The following is a 19,854-nucleotide window of genomic DNA, read 5'->3' on the forward strand; positions in this document are numbered from 1 at the left end:
GATTAAAGCACAAATCTCTTTCATTTTTACAGTGGAGGTTATTAAAGAGTTCTGGCATTTCCCTTTTAATTTGCAACCTTATGTTAATAAAATATTAGCCTTTTTAGTTCTATAATAAAAAAAAAAATAAAGCTCTCATGTGTTTTAATTGGCTTCTTGTTGCACTACTATTGCAAAATCAATCTAAAAGGGTTTTGGTTTTTGTTGCTTGTTTTTAATTATTGTTTCAGTGAACTAAGTGTTATCACACAATGAAATCACTGTAAGCCAGGTCACTGTGTAGAAAGTTAACACGAGGCTCTTTTGTAATCGGTACTGAGTCATGTCTGGACATTCAGTGCTTGGTCTTCAACGGTACCAAGTGTCCTAGCCTCCCTTTTTTAAATGAGAGGTGAGTGGACTGTGCTTGGAACTTGTTGGGTTTGGCTTTAGTCACCATGCCACTTGGTATACAAAATAACTCCTTTTTTTGTCCCGCTTGCCTTTAATTTCCCTTTGGTCTTACTTCACTAAGTATTTAGAAACAAGTGTCTGAGGCAATTACTAAAGATTGAATAGAAAAGGGTTACAGCACAGTGAATTGGACAGTATTTATCTACACCATATTAAGAAACCAATTCCTTTTAAGTTCTGGTATTGTCAGCTTACACTGGTGTCTGCAATACATCTTCATGAAGGGAGAGATCCTGCCTGCTTCCAGAGAACCTCAAGTACAGACTGGAAATCAATTTTCCAGAAATGGTGCTGAAGGTTCCTTGCTCTGTGTAAATGACTAAAGGCACTGGGAAAGTTGTTTGTCTAAGTCGTAGCCTGCTGCAACTGAACAGCCAGGGAACTTTTCCAGCCTACCTTTTTGAACCAAACCCCAATCACGTAAAATCACAGCGAACGTTCTGTGCTGAACCAGTTGATTGGCTCATTTCTACCAGCAGCGTGTTCTGCGATAATTAATTTTCCGTGAGAATAAATGAACCTGTGTCCAGGAAAGATGTAAGGGCATCAAATGTGCCTGAAAAGGAAGCAGTGCGTGCAGGTAAGTTAATGTATGGAGGCGGGGTTGCTGGTGGCGGCACACACCAGCCCAGGAGGAGGGTCTGGGCTGAGGAGTTCGAACTTGGCAGAAGCCCTAGGAAAGCGGTCTCTCTTTTGCCTGAGGGCCGCGGGCTGCCAGACCTGGCTCGGAAAGGAAGAAACTACTGGACGGGTTTTGTTTTCATCCACATTCGAGGAGGGCCTGTATTTGGAGAGAAACAGCTGCTGGTGAAAAGGGGATGTTGGAACGGATACGGGAACAGCGCCGGGGACGATGCCCGGCTGCACCAGTGGCCGCCAACCGCCAGGGGGAGCGCGCTGATGAGCGCGCAGGATCACGCGAGATGCCGGCGGCCGCTCGGGGAAGCGGAAGCGGAAGAAGCTCGCCCTCCTTTTTCCGGTGACTGTCGCGGCGGCAGCAGTGGGGTAAGGGCTGTGCGGCCCGGCTTGCCCCCATCCGTCTCCATCCTGTCCTGGGCGACCCCGCACTGGGCCCCGCTGGTCGCTGCGCGGCGGGCCCCCTGTGGCCTACCCAGCGGGGCCTGTTGAGGGAAGCGGGAGGCGAGCGGGAAAGGACTTAACCGGTTTGGGGCCTGCTGGCGCCGATGATCCCGGAGCTCTGAGGCGGCACAGCCGTGGTCCTCTGGGCGCGGGAAGGGGCTGCTCACTGCCAGAGTGGGGGAGCGGCTTTAGGCTGAGCCTGAGGCGAGTGTGCCCCGCGGGTGCTGCTGGCGTTAGTGGTGCGGGCAGAGGGGGTGTGGGCGCTGGTGCGGGAGTTTGGCCCTGGAGTCTGGTGGCCGGCGTGGCTGGTCGGGCAGCCCTACCCCGGAGCTGCATTCAGCTCTACCTTTGGGAGGTCAGACTACAGAGAGAGCTGACGCCTCTTCGGCCTGTTCTTTGGTAATGAATTTCATGGTTAATGCAGATCAGGCAGTGTACGGTCTCTGCAGTGTAGCATGCCCCAGCCTGCTGTGCAGCCCAGGCCAGTCTGTACAGGAGGTGCAAGTGCACAGTACTGGAGAGTTGCGGAGTTAAGTAAAAGCATCATCTAATGGATCTGCCTAGGTCAGGATGAATGGCATCATGACTGACAGCTGTGGTGTACCTGATGACATTTAGGGAAGGCCAGGGGTATTTTGGGTTAACAGATCTGTTGTATGAAGTGTTACCCTGCACTGGCGCCACCAAAGCACTGAGCTCCCTGGCTCTGCCAATCCAAAATACACCTTTGTTTTGTAAAGGAAGGTGGTGTGCTAAATGCTACTCAGTCTGGTCTCCCAACTTCTGAGAACAGAGAGGTTTACTTTAGAAAGAACAGCCTGATATGCATATGTGGCAGATGTGTCAGTCAGAGGCTTAAACCTTGCTTGAAGTCAAGTTTGTAAGGGTATACAAACGGAGCAGGATTAAACCTAAGTTTAAACTGCTTTTTTATGTCCTAGCAAACGTTGTGTGGGTGGACACTACAGTGGGGTGTGTGTGATGAGCATCTCCCAAGCTGTTGTTTTTCTGTATGCAGACAAAATGAAGTTCAATCCATTTGTGACCTCTGACCGCAGCAAGAACCGCAAGCGACACTTCAATGCACCTTCTCACATCCGGAGGAAAATCATGTCCTCCCCGCTCTCCAAGGAGCTGCGCCAGAAATACAACGTCCGCTCCATGCCCATCCGGAAGGATGATGAAGTGCAGGTAGCTGCGCTGCCTGGTGCTTCAGCTGTGCTGCCATGCATGAACTTCTTTCTGCCTGTGTGTTAGCACTCACATACAGGCAGTGCACTGTGGGGGAGTGGACAGGTTTGGATTGATACTGGAGCCTGGCCGTGAGTCCTGCAAAAATAATTCCTGTTAACACGGACTTGGCCTGTTGAGTGTTGAGATGTGAGGCTCGACAGGGTTGTGGGCAACCTGATCTAACTGAGGATGCCCTTGCTTACTGCAGAGGGGGGTTGGACTAGATGGCTTTTGGAGGTCCCTTCCAACCCAGAATTCTATGATGCTGTATCAGTGGTGAGGAAGTTACAAGGAGCAAAAGTGTGCTGACAATGTTACGGTGCTTCAGTTTTGTATATTGGAGTGAAAGGCTTTTGACAGTAAAACACAAAGCAAAGGATTGGGGGTTTTGTAGACAGTTTGGGACCTGTGACATTTGAAAGATCAGTTTAGAAAAGAATCCAAGGTAAATGGCTGGGTTTTATTCAAAATACAGAGACAGGCGGTAAAACTGATGAAGAGCTTAAGTTGACTCTTTACCTTGTGGTTGCAAAGGCACAGTTCCTTCATTGCTGCAGGAAAAATACTGTTATGATTCCTAATATTTTCCATTTTAGTGATTGCCAAAATGCTCCAGGAATTGATGATTGTGACTCTATACAGAGAGCTGACCTGTGCAGCTCTGGTGGGATAATCGGATGGGGATTCCTAAGACCTGGTAATTGCTTAAGGGATGTTTTTGCAACATGGGTCAGTGTGTTTCTTACGTTGGTGTTTAGGTTGTCCGGGGACACTACAAAGGACAGCAGATTGGCAAGGTGGTCCAGGTGTACAGGAAAAAATACGTCATCTACATCGAGCGTGTTCAGCGTGAGAAGGCTAATGGCACCACGGTCCATGTGGGCATCCATCCCAGCAAGGTACAGCGTGTGAAGTGAGGTCTGGAATGTGCGAGGACACCTTGTTGGGAAATGCAGATGCTGCTGCTGGCATGAGTAGAACCTTGTTATAGCACATGTTTCAGTTGGAATAACAGGTTAAGTTACTGCAGTATTGAAGGGTTATGGTGTCATGATAGAAGAGAAGTGACAATTGACACCAAGAAGTCCTTGATGGTTCTATGGTTTATTTGCTAGAGAAGCTGCAAGACACTTCAGAGTCTTGCTAAAATACTTTTGAAGAGCTTGGTGTTTATAAAACATAAGCCAGATCCTTCAGAACAATCCTTCGCTAAGTAGCATTTGCACTGGTTAAGGTGGTGTTAGAAATGTTTAGATAGATGCTCAGAGTCGTGATGTGTTCTTGAGGGCTATTGTGCACTAAGTTCTGGATCTGGTTCTAGCCTGAAGTGATCTACAATGTTTAGAGTTCACGAAAACCCAGCAAAGTCTGTTTAGATCATAATAGGATAACATCTCAAACTAAACAGAACACCTGCACAAAGTCTGCTTTAAAGCAGATGCAGTGAGTCTCCTTCAGCCCTGCTGTGTAGGCACACATATTGAAGTGGTGGTGAAAGAAGTCCGGTTGTAACAGGTTTTCCAGTTTAAATGGTCAGTGTGTTGAGCAGAGCTATTCCAAAACAACATAATGACTTGTGTGCAGTAACAACACTTGATGGCCAAGGTGACCTCCAGCATACATATTGCTGGTTATTAAAATAGCAGTGAAAGAAGTTGAATTTTGTGCTGTTTCTTTATTTTGGTGAAAGATTTCTCTGACTGGGAATGAGACCTTGGTAAAGCTTTTCATAAAGATTTGTTGCTTAATTCAAAACGCCCAGAAGAATATTTTGTTTGTTGTGGACAGTGGAGTGGGTGAACAGCTTCAGCCTTTCTGAGATAAAGAACTAGGAATTAACTGTAAGAGGGACCAGACTGCACAGTGGAGCTGAGTGGACTGTGCAGCCCTGTTGCAGCCTGTGTGGCTTTGCTAGGATTTGATTGTCGGTTGTATTTTTAAAGTACTCCTTTCAGGAATGCCAACACGTTTGTTTTTTCTTTGTCAAGGGGGCACAGAGCACTGAAGGGTGCTCATGGGATGGAAGTCAGTGCTTCAGTGTGCTGCTGCTTTGTTAGAAGTATCAGCAGACAGGCTGGGCAGCTTGCCTCTTCTATTAGCAGATGTGTCCTTTAAAGTGTCTTCATAGGAGTTGCCGTGGTGCCTGGACTTCGCGCTGTTGCCTGTTGTTTAGCAAGATGTGTTGGCTGTTCCAGCCAGGGCAGCAGGGGTGTGATAATGGCCAGAGGCAGCAATGTGGTTTTCCAGTGTTCCCAGTTTAGGGTAGTGCTGCTTGGAACATGGAGAAATTAAAATAATGATGTATTGCTTGCCTTTGTGGTGGTGGGAAGAAGCCTTGGCTGTATATTGTGTTTTAGATAGACTTAGTATCCATCATGTTTGAGCAGCATGAAGGAAATTAGATTTTCTTCAAAGTAATTATTTGATTATGTAGAGGGATAGAAATTTGGCTGCTCTTCAGTTTGTGCAAATGTTGTGGCTGTGCATTGAGAAGCTGTTTATGTTCTGATCCCGAACATACCAGGGAAAATTAATGCAGCTCAGTGTTTCAAAATACAGAAGGCAACTTGGTACCTGTGTTCTACTCAAACCAAATTAGACAGTCTGTGGAAATAAAACATTGGGTGATTTGGCACAGTTCTGTCAGCGGTGATCTTCCTGGGCCATGCTGTGTCAGCATGGTTCTGTTGGTTGCTGTGCCTTTATGATGAAGGGACGCTAAACTCTTTGTGTTCTCTCTCCAGGTGGTGATCACCAGGCTAAAACTGGACAAAGATCGCAAAAAGATCTTGGAGCGTAAAGCCAAATCTCGCCAGGTTGGCAAGGAGAAGGGCAAATACAAGGAAGAAACAATCGAAAAGATGCAAGAATAGATCGTTTCCTGTTTGATACCATTAAAGAACCGCTAAAACTAAACCTCTTGTTGTGTCTTCTTTAGAAAGTCTTAATACAGTGTGTCTGGTCAGTGTTGAAGTAGTCATTCTCATGCTTTGGTGTTGGCTTTGTAAAAAGTACTTCCACTAAATTAAAATATTTATGCTTTTTTTACTTGTAAGAAAGCTAAAGCTTTTGTTTTTTTCCCCTCATGAAGGAATGTGCCGGCCAAGGTTAGGGGTAGTGCAATCCTGACAACACACTTCTAGTGACCGTTGTGCTTCTGTCTTTTCCACTGCTCTGTGACACTTAGATGAGTTCATAGTTTAAGATGAACTTGTGCACTGCATATATCATCAAACATTTGAAATAAGCTATTTCTGGCTAGGAAAATCTCTTCTGTGATCCTCTTAAATTACAGTGTTGGGGTTTTTTAATGTCTTCTGTATTTGACAGTAGAGGAGAACATTTTAGAGGGTCACCAGGTGTGTTGTGGCCAAACAGCACTGAATTTACAGGGTGATTCTCTGGGGTCTTGCATGTATGCCATAGCTCGAGGATGGGATTTTACCTCACCACGGCTTGTGAGGCAAAGCTGTGTGGTTTGAAAGGGGTGGGAGTGAAGGCAGCCTCAGTGCTGTGAACACTGCTGGGTGAACTTTTCTGTTAGAAGAAAACAGGTTTTTAGTGGTTATACATTGGAACTGCTGCAGTGCATTGAGGACAGCCCTGCAATCAAATGACTCCTGGCTCTGTGGGTGGTCTCTGATGGAAAGAAATTCAGCTCCTGTCTGAACAGTGCTGGGAAATGGAACACCAAGAATCGAGGAAAATTGCACTTCTAAGAAATTTCCAGGCATTAATACGTAGGCTGCTTTAGAAGGTGGGCTTTGAGAGTTGCTGCTTTGTGTGGGCTCGGAGGTTTTGCCCCCGCAGTTCTGCCAGTGCGCCGCTGGGAGGTTTTTTCTTCACCTTGAGTTAATGCACTGCAAAAGGCACTTTCGGTATCTGCTGCTACTGAGCTGGTGTACGAGCACGGCCGGCGCTCCTGCGGGCCGACGGCCGTGCTCCATGAGCTCCAAAACAGCCCTTCCAGCCCTGACCACGAAGGGAGCAGCACCCTACCCTCGAGCCCACTGCCTCTCCGGTGAACCGGAGCCGCCCGGCCCGACCCGCAGCGCCGAGCACGCCAGGTGCGCCACCGCCCGCCGGGCTCGAGTGACGTATCGAGCGCTGATTGGTGGGCGGGGCGCTGCGGCCGTGAGGCAGGGCAGGGGAGGAGGCTCCGCGCCGGCCGGACCAAGCAGCTTCCCTCCGTCGTCGCCCCCGCCAGCCCGGCCATGGCGTACGGTGGCCTGACGGTGCCCTTCATCGTCATGAGCGTTTTCTGGGGGATGGTCGGCGGCGTCCTGCCGTGGCTCGTGCCCAAGGGGCCTAACCGCGGGTGAGTGACCGGGGGGAGGCCGAGGCCGCTCTGATGGGGGCGGCAGCCCCTTTTCCTTCGGGCATAAGCGGCGGGAGGTCGATGTGTGAGGAGGCCCCCGGCGGATCGTGGGCCCGGCTCCCCGAGGCGGCGGTAGTCGTGTTGCTGCAGACCTGCCGGGCAGCAGCGGCCTTGCGGCTCTGGTTGTGTCTGGAGTTCCCCTTTCCCCCGCCGTCGAGGCCTGGCGGCCGTCGCAACACCCCACAACTCCTTATCGCCGTGCTCGCCGCTCCGCCAGGCCCGGAGCCGCCGCCTCCTGCCGCAGTCCTGCGGGCTCGGTCGCCGTACTGGTGCAGCGCGGAGAGCTGGCGGGCCCAGGCGCCTCTGCCAGCCGAAATCCGGCCAGCCGCGGGAGGCCGGAGCGAACGCCTGCGAGGGCTTCTTGAGCGTGGGGCTGGAGCAAGGAGCGGCGTCTGCGTACCTTAATAAGCCATCACGCGTTTGAGGTTTTTCTCCTCGAGCCCTCTAAACGTATGCATGCATAGAGTCCTGTGGCAGGGAGGACTGTTGTTAAGTTAGGTGGTGTTTGAACCTTCAGTTCCTTTTTCTTTTCTTACTTGGCTTCTTATAACTTATTCCACCATCCTTTAGTTTTTTTCACACTGGATGAGACTGAAAGAGTTGATGTACTAAATTTCCATTCTGTGCTTAAATACATGCTCGTGGCCTTGTAGCTGTAGTAGCCTAAGGGCAACAGTGAGGCATCTAAGCAGAGATGTTTTTCCTGCGGTGATAAAAAAAAGCAGACAAGATTTTTTGTCTTTTTCTTTTCCTTAGGAGATAATGACTACTTAATCTCTCTTCCTCTCTCTGACATCCTCTCTACTCCACAGGTACCAACTGTCTTTTCTCTTAGTTGCTTAACTAAAGTTGGAGGAATTTTCCTCAGGTTCTGCTTAGCTGTGATATTTACTGTCTCAATTTCAAACCTGATGTGAGTTTTGTATGTGAAACTTTTGCCTGTCCCTCAGAAACAGGTTGGAAATGTGTCTTCCAGGCATGTATGTGGGCCACCAACAGATTTTTTTAGTAACTTTTCCAACATGTGACTGTTTAATCAATATGAATAGGGGATTGCTGATCTCTGATTCTATGACACATCTACAGTGACACTGTGTAGTCTGTTAATTTCTCATCTTCTTACAAAATCAACAAAGCTCTGCCCCAAACCTGTTTCTGAATAGGTTTGTTTGTTTGTTTGTTTCTGACAAAAGAAGTCCATGCAAACTTAAACTGATTTAAGAATTTGCTCTGTGTAGGTTAAAACTCCCAAACAGTGACTCTGGGACTCCTTGGAAAGAAGGGCTTCCTGAAGCTTAATGCAGGCTACCTTAGTTTTGTGTCATTCATTTGAAAGTTAACAAGGTGAACGTCTGTTGATAGATGAAAAACATTCAAGGTTATCCATGTCACAGAAGGTTTGAAGTTACTGACCTAGCATGAGTTTTGCTTACTTAGTTTGGAGGGGAAATATATAGAGCAAAATATCTCTTTGTAGTTAAAAAAAAAGGAACACCCCCTCCACACCCCACCCCCACCCCCTCTACTTTGCTACTGAGCTACATTGGTTAGAAAATCTCATTTCCTTCCATTTCAAAATCATGTGTGTGTATAGCTGCAGTTTTACCGTTTCCAGTTTCATGAGCTGCTTGGTTCTTGCTTCTTTTCAGCTTAACTGTGGTTTCTGTCACAATTTTCTTTCAGCGAGGAAGGACAATCTTGCCCTACAGATAAAAAACCCCAAAATCTCCAAGGCACTTGAAATGATTCAATTTTCAAAACTCTCCTTCATGGTGCAAAATTAAAGTATGTATTTTGATACTGAAGTTTGCTGTCAGTGGAATTTTGGAGTGGAGAACACGTTTGCTGTAGGTATTAGAACATCCAGCTTTGGTAGTTTATTGACTTGCTGGTAGCATTGACTGTGAAATGGAGCAGAGACAATGACTACATAAGATTTTGCTCCTCTGTAGTTTGTATACATCTGCTTTCCTCAGAGCTGTGTTACTTCCTCTGCACAATTTTAGCTGGAAGAAGTTAGAACGCTCATGTTGAGTCACCTTCCATATGATCAAAGTTGAACTTGTTCCTGTTCGCTGTTGTGTGTTTTTTTCCTATCTATCTTGTGGTCAATCATAACATGACACCTAATCAGCTGTTTCCTTCTCTTTTGCAGTGTTATCAACACAATGCTGATCACATGTGCTGTTTGCTGCTACCTGTTGTAAGTATAAATAATGTCTTTCCTCTTAAAGCACAGTTCTCATGTAATTATAAGTCCCTTTTTTTAATATCTTCAAGGCTTTTTTATCTCTTCAACGCTTTTCAAGGGTGTCATAGAGATGTAGACATACTGTATGCTTTGCCAGCTCTTAGAATTCTTCTGAAGTTCTTCATACTGCTGAAAAAAAATCCAAACATTTTGCTGTTGGTAGATACTGCATTAAAACAAACATGAATTCCTCTTGTCTTCTGACACACAACTGTCAAATAGTGTTGAGTGCTGACTTGGTACTAGTCCTTTCCATTTCACTGGCTTAGTTGCTCCCACCCATAATGGCAGTTTGTCAGTTCTAGAATTCTTCAGATCCACAGTAGAGCAATGACTTTTGCCTTTTCCATTGTCATACCCTTACTTGTATTTCTAAGGTGATACTAACTTAAACCTGCTGATGACTTTTGCTTTAATTAGTTTGGTTGCATGTATACAAATGACATAGCTTTGGTGACGAACTTGTGATGCTTTGATACATTAAGACTGTTTCTTTTTAAATGCACAGTATGTTTTGAGGCTGCCTTTGTAAGAGGATTAGTAGAAATAACAAAGTGACTTGTAGAGGAACTCTTCATACCATGTGTGATGTTCATTGGTGGTTGTGGGTTTTTTTGTCCAGAGATAAGCCGGCTCTAACTGGAGTCTGCAAGAGGAAGCATGGTGGTTGTTTTCTCCATCTCTTTTTCTTCTTTTTTACCCCTCCTCCTTTTCTTCTTGTTCATTTTGGTGTTTTTTTAAAGAAAGGCTGTAGAGACTGGTCCAAGAAAGTGCTGGGTGGAAATAACTTTGAAAGGTGTTTGGGAAGAATCCATTGTGAAGAGTAAATTGGTAAAAGTCTGGTTAAATCTTCAGGGTTAAGTTGCAATAAAGTCATTATTCAGAGTTCGACTCGAGCTGAGTATTGTTTGCACTTCCTGAAGCAATTAGGCATTACTTAGAGAAGCATAAGGAGCTTAGCATGGAGAAATGCATCTCCGGTTTCAAAACTCATTCTTAAGAACCAGCAGCGCCAGATTGTCAGTGTTGGCATGTTCCAGGAGGACCTTCTCTGGTTCTGTGTTGGCTTGGCCTGTGGCGCAGGTTTTATGCAGGTTTGATCTAGTTTAGTCATGTGATAGCCAAGTTCCATGCAGGTGTGGCCTTATTGGGTTTGTTTTGGCTTTTTGTTATTGCAAGTATTTGACAAGTGTGATGTCTTAAATCATTCATCTGGGCAATTGTAGAAGTACAGCAGAGCTGATTCTGTTTTGCACTTATGACAGTTTTTAAAGTTAAAGTTTTACAGAGCAGATGTAGAAACTTTGGAAGAGCTTTGTTATGGAAGCAACTTGAATTTGTGGGGTTTCAGTGCTATGAAGACCTCCTTGCATGCATGTAAAGTATGTAGCAGCCCAGTCTCATCGTAGCTCCCAAATGCTTGGCAAGGAAAGGGCAACTGGATACTCACTTGTGCTAGGTTACGGTTGAGGAGAATGATGGTTTGGGTTTGTTTAAAGGTCTCAGTTAAGTTCTTCCTACTCTGTATTTTAGCAGAAATGGTGTTCTACTCTTATAAAATCCTTAATGTTTAGGGTTTGTTTTCTTTGTTTGAAGAAGGAGAATTTCCTTGAAGCTGAGGCCGTGTGGCAAGTGCAGAGTCACCTGGACTAAGATGTGGAATGTATTTGGTGTAGAGTGCCTTAACTCTAACTGCTGTGAACTCTTCACACATACAGTGGTATTTCACTTTAAGATTAGTGACTTCTAATTTTTTTTTCCTACCAAAACAGACCTATTTTAAATCTAGTGTCATTAATATGATTTATAATCTGTTCTTGCATGTCCAGTGAGGGAGTTTTCATAATCTCGTGGGCTCTAACTTGCTGTCTTCATTATGTTTGGCTTTCTCCAATTACACTTTGAAAAAAGAAGCAGCAAAATCTTACTGTGTTTTAAACCTCCAGTTATTACCCAGCCACATAAATTAGACATAGTGTTTGCTTGCCAGAATACAACAAAAAGCAGATTATTCTCTCCATGTCACAAGATGAAATTTGTCTTATCACAGAGTCTTTTAGTTCTGCATAGAATCATAGAACAGCCCTGGCTTAAAAGGACCTTGAAGGGTCATCTGGTCCAAGCTTTTTTCCCCCTCTGTTTTATTCAAGCAAACTTGTTCTTGCCATATCAGTTTCATTTTTGGGGGCAGGACGTTGGAAACAATTCAGATGTTAATTTCAGTGACTAAAGAAGGAGACTCATTTTTCATGCCAGTCTTCTGGATGCCCAGAAGAATGGTTTTTTGAGGATTCTTCATCGATTATTCTAGGGTTTAAATAACTTGTGTTATCCCAGGCATGGTCTCCTACATTGGTGTCTCCTTAGTAGGTGGTTGGTGCTGTAATCTAGTTCTTTTTAGAGCTGCTTAAAATTCTGATAGACCTACTGTCAATTCTTCTTGAGTTACCTTTCCAGTTCAAAGTAGGGAAAAATGAGAAATGCAGCTGGGGTTGCTTAGCCTGGAGAAGAGGAGACTCAGGGGTGACCTTATTGCTGTCTACCTGAAGGGGGGTTGTAGTCAGGCAGAGGTTGGTCTCTTCTCCCAGGCAACCAGTACCAGAACAAGAGGACACAGTCTCAGGCTGCGCCAGGGGAGGTTTAGGCTGGCTGGTTTAGGAGGAAGTTTTACTCAGAGAGAGTGATTGCCCATTGGAATGGGCTGCCTGAGGAGGTGGTGGGGTCGCCATTGCTGTGGGTGTTCAGGAGGAGACTTGACAGGATGCTTGGTTGCATGGTTTAGTTGATTAGGTGATGTTGGATGATAGGGTGGACACGATGATCTTGAAGGTCTCTTCCAACCTGGTTTATTCTATTCTATTCTAAAACCCCAATTTCCTGTCTTCATTAAACAGCACTTGATTGACATTAACTTTAGCTAGCTGATGAAAACCAAAGCCCATCACATTTCAACTTAAAGCTGTTTCTTCTGTGTTTGTGTATAATAGTGATCATTTTGAATACCCATGTTGATGACATGATGCTAATTTGCTTGTTCTGCGGAGACTTTTTGCATAGGTAGGTGCATAATTTGTGTGCAGCAATGGTACCCAGTAGCCTTTTGAAGAACACAGCCTGAGGAACTTGGTGAAGTATGAGGAGTTGCTGCTGCAGAAATGAGAGTTTACCACATTGTGTGGTACTGTCCATCTCAATATGTTTTGCTGTTTACAAAGCAGCTCCTGAAAGAGCACCGTGACACTCTACTAACAAAGGCCAGGGTCCTTGAAAAGCGGTGTATTATTTGCTACCGATTCTGAAGGATTAAAATACAGTTGCTCAACGTGACATTTAAACAGAGATAGCAGGACCTCCATTTGTAACAGGCAGCCTAGACAGATGGCAGTTGTGGTAGAAAGACCTTTTAAAAAATCTTTCTGGTAGAACATAAGGGACTTTAATTTCCTTGTCTGAGCTGGGTAATTAACGCTAACCGTTGTAACTGGTATCTGGTAGAATTTAAGGACCTGTGGGTGGTTGGAATGCTGTACCTGATTTTAGCAACTAGAACATTACACACTGGATACAGAGGCTTGCTTTGTTTTACTTTGAATGCTACATTTCATTTTGTGCTGTCATGGATAGATTGTTGTGTGGAGCAGCATCGCTTAAGCAAAATGTGGGAAAAGATTCTTCATGACTTTATCTTGGATGCGAGGGAATTGTGGAGCTCAGTGCCTAACTACCGCTCGAAGTTATTAGGCCCTAGCAGAGCAAGGAGGAGGAATATGCTATTGACCTATAATGCCACTGTGGCTCAGGGCTTGGGTATCCAGCATGGTGCCAGCAAATAGCTTTTGAGAACTGCACAGTGCTGCCTAAAGCATGGTTATGCAGCTGGAACACGTCAATATTTTGAATGTGCTTCCAGAGCATTTAATTCACAGCCATGCTGGGTCTGAACTCAGGAAACAGAGAAGTGAGATGTTTGTGCATGGAGTTCCTTCCTTCAGTACAGTGAGAGAGAGAATAATGTCCTTTAACAGGCTTCTAGTGTTCCTACCCTCCTCCTACTTCTGTTAGTTCAGGATGCTAAAGGCAGATGGTGCAGTGCTCTGGCACTCCTTCTGTCTTTTGTATCTGAAAATTAACCCTTGCAAAATAAGTTATGTGGTATTTGCTTCTCCCTTAAGTAAATTTAACATAGTGATTAACATGACTTCAGAATACTTTCTTCTTGTTGCTTTGAGCAGCAAAGTAGAAACATGTCAACCTAAAGGTTATTGGCTCTTCCTGGTGGTATCTTGCTGATGTTTTAATTGCTTTGTGCAGCCTGCTATGTATTTCAAGGCTGCAAGACTGCTGTAGGCTCAGCACGTGGTTTTAACTAGGGTCCTACTTTGTGCAAAACTGAGAGAAGCACTGAAAAGAATTATTTGCAATTTTTAAGAGGATTCCTGTATTTTCTTTAAGTCTGGCTCACATCTTTTGCCCTTGGCTGTTCTAGCCGTTTTACAGCAGACCTGCACATCATTTGCTGGTCAAAGCATCAAGGTTTGTGTGGAATTTTCCATGACTGCCTAAGCACTCTGATACATTTGTGGCAGCTCCCATTACAAAGCTGCTCTGCTTTTTCTCCTCCTTACAAAGCATTCTAGAAATAGCAGACAGATGAGCCAGTGTGTTCACTAAATGTGTTTATATAGTTAGTATTTAACACAGATTTAAATCCATGGAAGCATCCATCGCTGCTTCTGAATCTTGTAATATTTACAAAGCAAATACATCTTTTTAACAGTGGAATATTTATTTCTGTTTAGCTTTCCTGGATGTTTTCCACACACTACATTCCTCTTGTTCTCTGTTCTGGCTATGGCTTCTGCGATGTTAGTTTGTGAACCGCTCTGATGACAAGGGTGCTGCTCCTAATGATCTAGGATTTGTTGTCACACTGGTTTTGTTGCGAGTTCCTTATTGGGTGTTGTCTGTGTTCCTGTGGCATTGTACCCTTTTGCTTCAGGTCCCTGTTGGCTTCTGCAAGGTTTAAATTCACTTTTATTTGGTCTCTGATGAAAATAATACTGTGTCCAAGAGTAGATTGCCATACACTGAAAATAGGAGCAGATGAGAGACTCCTCCTCAGAGGGCTGTGTTGTGTTGTGTTGTTTGTTTGTTTGTTTTAAAGGATGCTTCAAAGGCACCGAGAAAAGGGGTGTCTCATGTTTTTATCTTCTGAGTCCTCAAATACCTGAGCTTCCTATGTCTCAAAACACTTTCCTGTCAAAGCAAAAGTATGAGAAAAATGCTGTGAGGCGTTTTTGTGCTGCTGGAAATTGAACAGGATGATTTATTGTTTCAGTTGCAGAATGGTAACTGGTACCAGATCTTCATTACTGATACCTGGCTTTATGTATGAGATTGAGTAAAATTTTGGTTTGATGCTAGCCCTTGCTGGAAGTCATCTTTTCTTCTCCAATAGTACTTGTGCTTTGGAAAAGCCTTGCCCTTTGTCATGAGCTTTGTAATTTGGCTGATGTTCTCTCTTGGTTTGGGGGGGGTTGTCTTGCAGTTGGCTGATCGCGATTCTGGCTCAACTCAACCCTCTCTTTGGGCCACAGTTAAGCAATGAAACAATCTGGTATCTTAAATATGAGTGGCCTTAAGGATCTCTGTCCTCTGCTGCAACTCATTGACTAGGTGAGTATGATCTGATTTATTAATATTTGGTATGGTAAAGCTTCAGGAGAAACTGAGCAGTAGTTTGAGCAGTGTGTTCAGAATTGCTGGCTGTTTTGCAGGAAAAATCTGTCTTTCTATAGTCTATAATAAAACATACTTCAGATATTAATGTTGACTGGATACCATGAAAAGCTTGGAATGAATTCTTGTATGGTTATTTTCTCTGCTATCGTGGCATGCATACTGTGCTCAGTAAGCAGGGGTTTGCAAGAACAGCAGCACATTTCTTATTCTTACAGTACCAAGGTGATTGGGTTGGGGTGTCTTTTAGTAGCTAGCATAAGTAGATTTCCTAATCTTTAACAATTGTTAAACTGCAAGCCCACTACGGTTTCATCCAAGACCTGCCTGATTCAAAAGGCAATGTACAGTTGCCCTCCTTCATTTGTGAAATCAGAGTGAGACCTGCCATCAGAAGGGTTCTTGCCTGCTGTCAGTGCATAGCACTAATGCTGAGCTTTTGCAGATGAGCGTTTTTATTTTCTTTAATGATAGCCTGTGTGCATTTTTAATCATAGATGAGCCTGGTGGTTGCTATCTGGGTAGTGCTATTGGAATGCTGTTGTTGCAGTGCTTGGCCGTGTTTTCTGACATGACCAGCAAAAATACAAAGTTGTGTTAAGACTGCCACGATGAGTTCAGGCTCCTCTAGAAGGGCAGCATTTGGAATTGAAGGTTCAGCCAAAGCATAACATGGGAGGAAGTACCCCTGATTTAGTTGTTATACTGGTAACTGAAGAATTAGGCATGCTTTACCTGGGGTGGGTTTTTTTGTTCTTTTAGGTTTAACTGTCTACCCCCTTGCTGTTACTGCCTTAACTTCTATTTACAGAAGTCCAATAGCTGCAGACAGCTGATAGTTGATGTTGCAGCTCAGTTAAATGCTGTCTGTAAAGCATCCTGAACATTTACCCTGAAGCAAAGCTCTATTGCTTCAAAGTAGGCTTCATCTGAACTGTGGTGTAGTCTGACTCTGGCATGTATATGTCTGCATCTTGTCTTTTAAGCAGCAAGCAGAAGCTAAAGGTAGACTTGGCCCTGCTTCAGGTGGAGGGCTGTAATTAGCTGCGACAGTCAAGATGAATTTCCTAGGTGCATTTTCACTGCTGATGTGTTAATGCATGATGAGTTGGCTAAAACAGACCTGTGTATTCTGGTAATGGGCATGCAGACCTCTGAATCCCACAGGATTTCAGTTGCCTGGGATCTGAAACTGAAATGTAGTTATCTGGACAGCTGGATACTTTGGATGTAAAACTTTGGCTTCCTTCTGATTAATAAATTGTCTGTGTGTTGCAACCAGCAAGGACAAACCAGAGATGAGATACAACTCTTGGACTCTGAGTGCCCACTAAAAGAATCAGGGTTTTTCTTCTCCCTTTCAGTGAAGTGTTTTCCAGAGAACTGGAGGTAAACTTCTGCCAGGGAAGGGAGGGAAGCAATGAATTGTAGGATGGCCAGAAAGTTGTGTATAGCTCATGCTGTTGTATTGTATGAAGCAGCTTAACCTTTGACATACCTGATTTCACTGGCTTAATTTTGGAATAAAATCAAGGTTCTTTGTGAAAAAGCTTCAAGTAAAAGCATGGAATAATCCTCAGATATCATAGTTAAATATTCTTTCTTGATAGAAATGTGCTGCTACAGGGCAGACTATTCCTCACAATTTTGTGTGAATTACTCATATAGTGTTGAGTGAGCTGAGTGGCAAGGAGGTGGCTGCTTTGATCAGGCTGCAGTGTCCTGGCTTTTGCTGTTGTGTGCCTCTGCACTCAGAGCCTCCTGTGGTTTCTCTCACTCGACAGCAGCTGTGAATTAGATTCCCTGTGAAAGAGCTGGGATATGTCTCTGGCACTGCTTGGAATCCCATAAATACAGCTACCATTTCTTGCTTGACCAGTTATTTTTGGCTATTAAGATGTACTTTCCCAGCACATCTTAAAAAGTAGTACACTTTTTTCTGCCTTCCATTTCTCTTTCAGTTGAGGTTTGGATGAGTAATTACAGACAATGTGAAGAGTTAATTCAAAGACAACTAAATGCTTACAATTGAGGATAGTCTAAGCAAACCCATTTTAACTTGACCAGTGAAGCAGGCTGAAAAGGCATGTAGAAGGCTACTGCATTCTGGGGAGGAGCTTCTGCAGATGCTGACTTGACTGATCCATGCCAAATTACAGAAGTTTTGTCTTTCTTTCTCTGTGGTATCCCTCCAGTTCAAATGTATCAGATGACATGCCTATAAAATCAATTTAAGAGCTTGGATGGCTATATATAAGAATATGCAAACTTCTGCAGCTGTGGTAAATACAAGCTGTAGCCTCTTACAAGCAATGTGATCTAGCGTAGCCTTTTCTCAGTAACTTGGTCGATTTATGGTCTGTGTTCTTAGACCAGGAACTTTGTGAAACAAATGTAAGAAGGGCTGTCATGCAGATACCTGGCTGCTGTTCCAGCATTAAAAACTTTCTAGTAAAACAGGTGTTCTTCCAGCTTATAATGTAGTGAAAACTACTTTCAGTAACTTCAGACACAAAAGTGCTAAGAAAGTAAGGAAGTATATACTGTTCCTTGAAGCTCTGTGTAGATGAAGTTCCTGACTATTTCTCAATGCGTTTGTGGAATGAAAATAGTTACAACCAGGCCTGCAATTAGTAAATTGTCTCCACAGAAAGGAATAATTAAATTGCCTTTTGCTTTGCAGGTAAAGAGGAGATTTCTTCCAGATGAAAAACTCTACTGACCCAAAGATGCTCTTAACGTAGCTGGTTGGATACCAAGCCTGCATTAATGCCTTAACCTTTTTATTGTGCTTTAAACTGGCTTGTTGAAAGCCCTGTATTTTTTCCTACTATACCATTTAACAGTGTGCCTAATGGAATTTATACTTCAATGTTACTGTACATTTTTTGCCTGTTAGTTTCAGATATGATGGATTTTTTTTTAATGGGTCATATGTTTTCATTTTACTCTGTAGGAACACTGTGTAAATCTTTACAGGTCGTGGGTTGACTGTTGCTGTGCTGTTCACTCCTGTTCTGTTTGATGGCCCTTGGGGGAAAAAAGTGTGTACAATTAAAGTCTATGAAGAGAAACAATGGTGCCACTTGTTAATGGCATTTAGTTTTCAAAATGAGTTGTGTTCCTGGGAAATTTGGTCTTTGGTTTCTTGTACCTGGAAATAAAATTGATCCTCTGCTTTATACGAAGTGCTCTCGTGCCATGTTTAACTGTTACGATGTGCTTTTCTGTGGTTTTAACAGCTCAGTAGCTGGACAGAGTTGAGATGAAGAAACTTAAATGATGTGGACAAATTGTAAATAAAATCATATTAATGTGATGAGAGGAACATGCTACTGCCTGTGCCAAGACCAGGCAAGACCTCGGGTAGTTCTAAAATTGGGCTGTTTGCAATCTAAAATTTCTGAAGGGTCTGCAGGAAAAAAGCAAACACTTAGCCCAAGAGCCTTTTCTCCATGAACTTCTCATCATCAGATATTAGGGGAGACTCTGATAACTTGAATAATTTGAATGAAACTTAAAAATAGTACTTTTGGTAGTAGATTGATTTACTCCCTGGTCTTTCTGGAAGGTACAGTCAGTAACAAGCATTTTGAATTGAACAAAACCCATGGTGATTGTTTCGTACTGACTTGACGCTTGCATGTGGAATTGCAGACCGGATAATGCACATGAGTGTGGGCCAGAGGTGAAAGATTGCTGAGGTTCCTCAATGTCAGCTGTGTCTGTGGGGGTTGGGAACTGATCTTGTAAGGAATTGTTTCAAAGGATATAAATACTGCCATGTGCACAGGAGTAATTTCTTACCTCCTCACACCACGTCCAGATAAATCACAATTATTCCTTACTGTGTTTTGTTGTTACTAACAAGGACTCAATATTTCTCTTTTCTTTTGGATAGCACTGTTTTCAGTGGGATAGTACTTGTAACTCTTCAGGAAATTCCAAGATCCTGACAAAATGCTGTATTTTACAGCAGTTGAAAACTGAACAGCATGAACTGCAAAAGAGAAGAGCGTGTCCGCTATTGCAAACTAACACAGCGACACTTCGGACTGGAATAGTGGATTATTGACTACTGAAACCTGTGTTTTAACATGTGAGAAGCTGTACTCTGTAATGCTCTGTAGTCTTGGGCAAATAACTCCTAAGGAAGATGGAAACCAAATGATCTTATAAAAGCTTATGTTGTTTGTTCTGTGGTGGTGTTTGTTTTTTCAAAGTGTGTGCGGAGGGTAAGATGTGTTGACATCATATGGGGAGGAGAAATACTTCAAGATGCTGACAAATTTGAACACATAACAGGGTGTGGTTTTTTAATAGATTGATCTGCCTGTTGTATTTACCTGAAAGTGAGACATCAAGAAAGAAAACATCCAGTGAGCAGCACTGGTATTAGAATGTTGATATTGTCACTTAAATGAGCTTTCTATTTTAGGCTCGAAGCTATCACTCATTGTAGAAGATAAAGAGAAGTAAAACAGAGCTTATATGGTGTGTTCCACTGTTGGTGAATTTGATGTGAAGAATTATTCAAAGCCTGGACAAACAAGCTGTAGCTCAATGTTTATTTAGGTGCTTTCCAGATAAAGACATTTCTCTTTGTCCAAATGGTTAATATGTTCTCTGAAACAGATACCAGATAGTAATGTGATTGAAGAAGTGAAGAAAAATGTTTTATTTCTGTTCTGCTGTCTGCATTGTGATTATTAAATGGTCT

The 19,854-nt window shown here is 43.6% G+C and overlaps 2 protein-coding genes across 2 annotated transcripts; both read left to right on the forward strand.

Annotated features, from left to right (window-relative positions):
- The first annotated feature begins 1,371 nt into the window (after positions 1 to 1,371).
- On the forward strand, positions 1,372 to 5,682 carry RPL26L1 (ribosomal protein L26 like 1). Its single transcript, XM_009904642.2, has 4 exons — positions 1,372 to 1,458; positions 2,552 to 2,724; positions 3,525 to 3,665; positions 5,511 to 5,682. The coding sequence occupies exons 2-4, from the start codon at positions 2,557 to 2,559 to the stop codon at positions 5,637 to 5,639; spliced, it is 438 nt and encodes a 145-aa protein (XP_009902944.1). The 5' UTR covers positions 1,372 to 1,458; positions 2,552 to 2,556; the 3' UTR covers positions 5,640 to 5,682.
- Positions 5,683 to 6,891: 1,209 nt separating this feature from the next.
- On the forward strand, positions 6,892 to 18,318 carry ATP6V0E1 (ATPase H+ transporting V0 subunit e1). Its single transcript, XM_054168495.1, has 4 exons — positions 6,892 to 7,084; positions 9,300 to 9,347; positions 14,944 to 15,071; positions 17,818 to 18,318. The coding sequence occupies exons 1-3, from the start codon at positions 6,981 to 6,983 to the stop codon at positions 15,035 to 15,037; spliced, it is 246 nt and encodes an 81-aa protein (XP_054024470.1). The 5' UTR covers positions 6,892 to 6,980; the 3' UTR covers positions 15,038 to 15,071; positions 17,818 to 18,318.
- Positions 18,319 to 19,854: the final 1,536 nt, after the last annotated feature.

This window comes from Dryobates pubescens, chromosome 16 (genome assembly GCF_014839835.1).
Source record: "Dryobates pubescens isolate bDryPub1 chromosome 16, bDryPub1.pri, whole genome shotgun sequence".
Lineage (NCBI taxonomy): Eukaryota > Metazoa > Chordata > Aves > Piciformes > Picidae > Dryobates > Dryobates pubescens.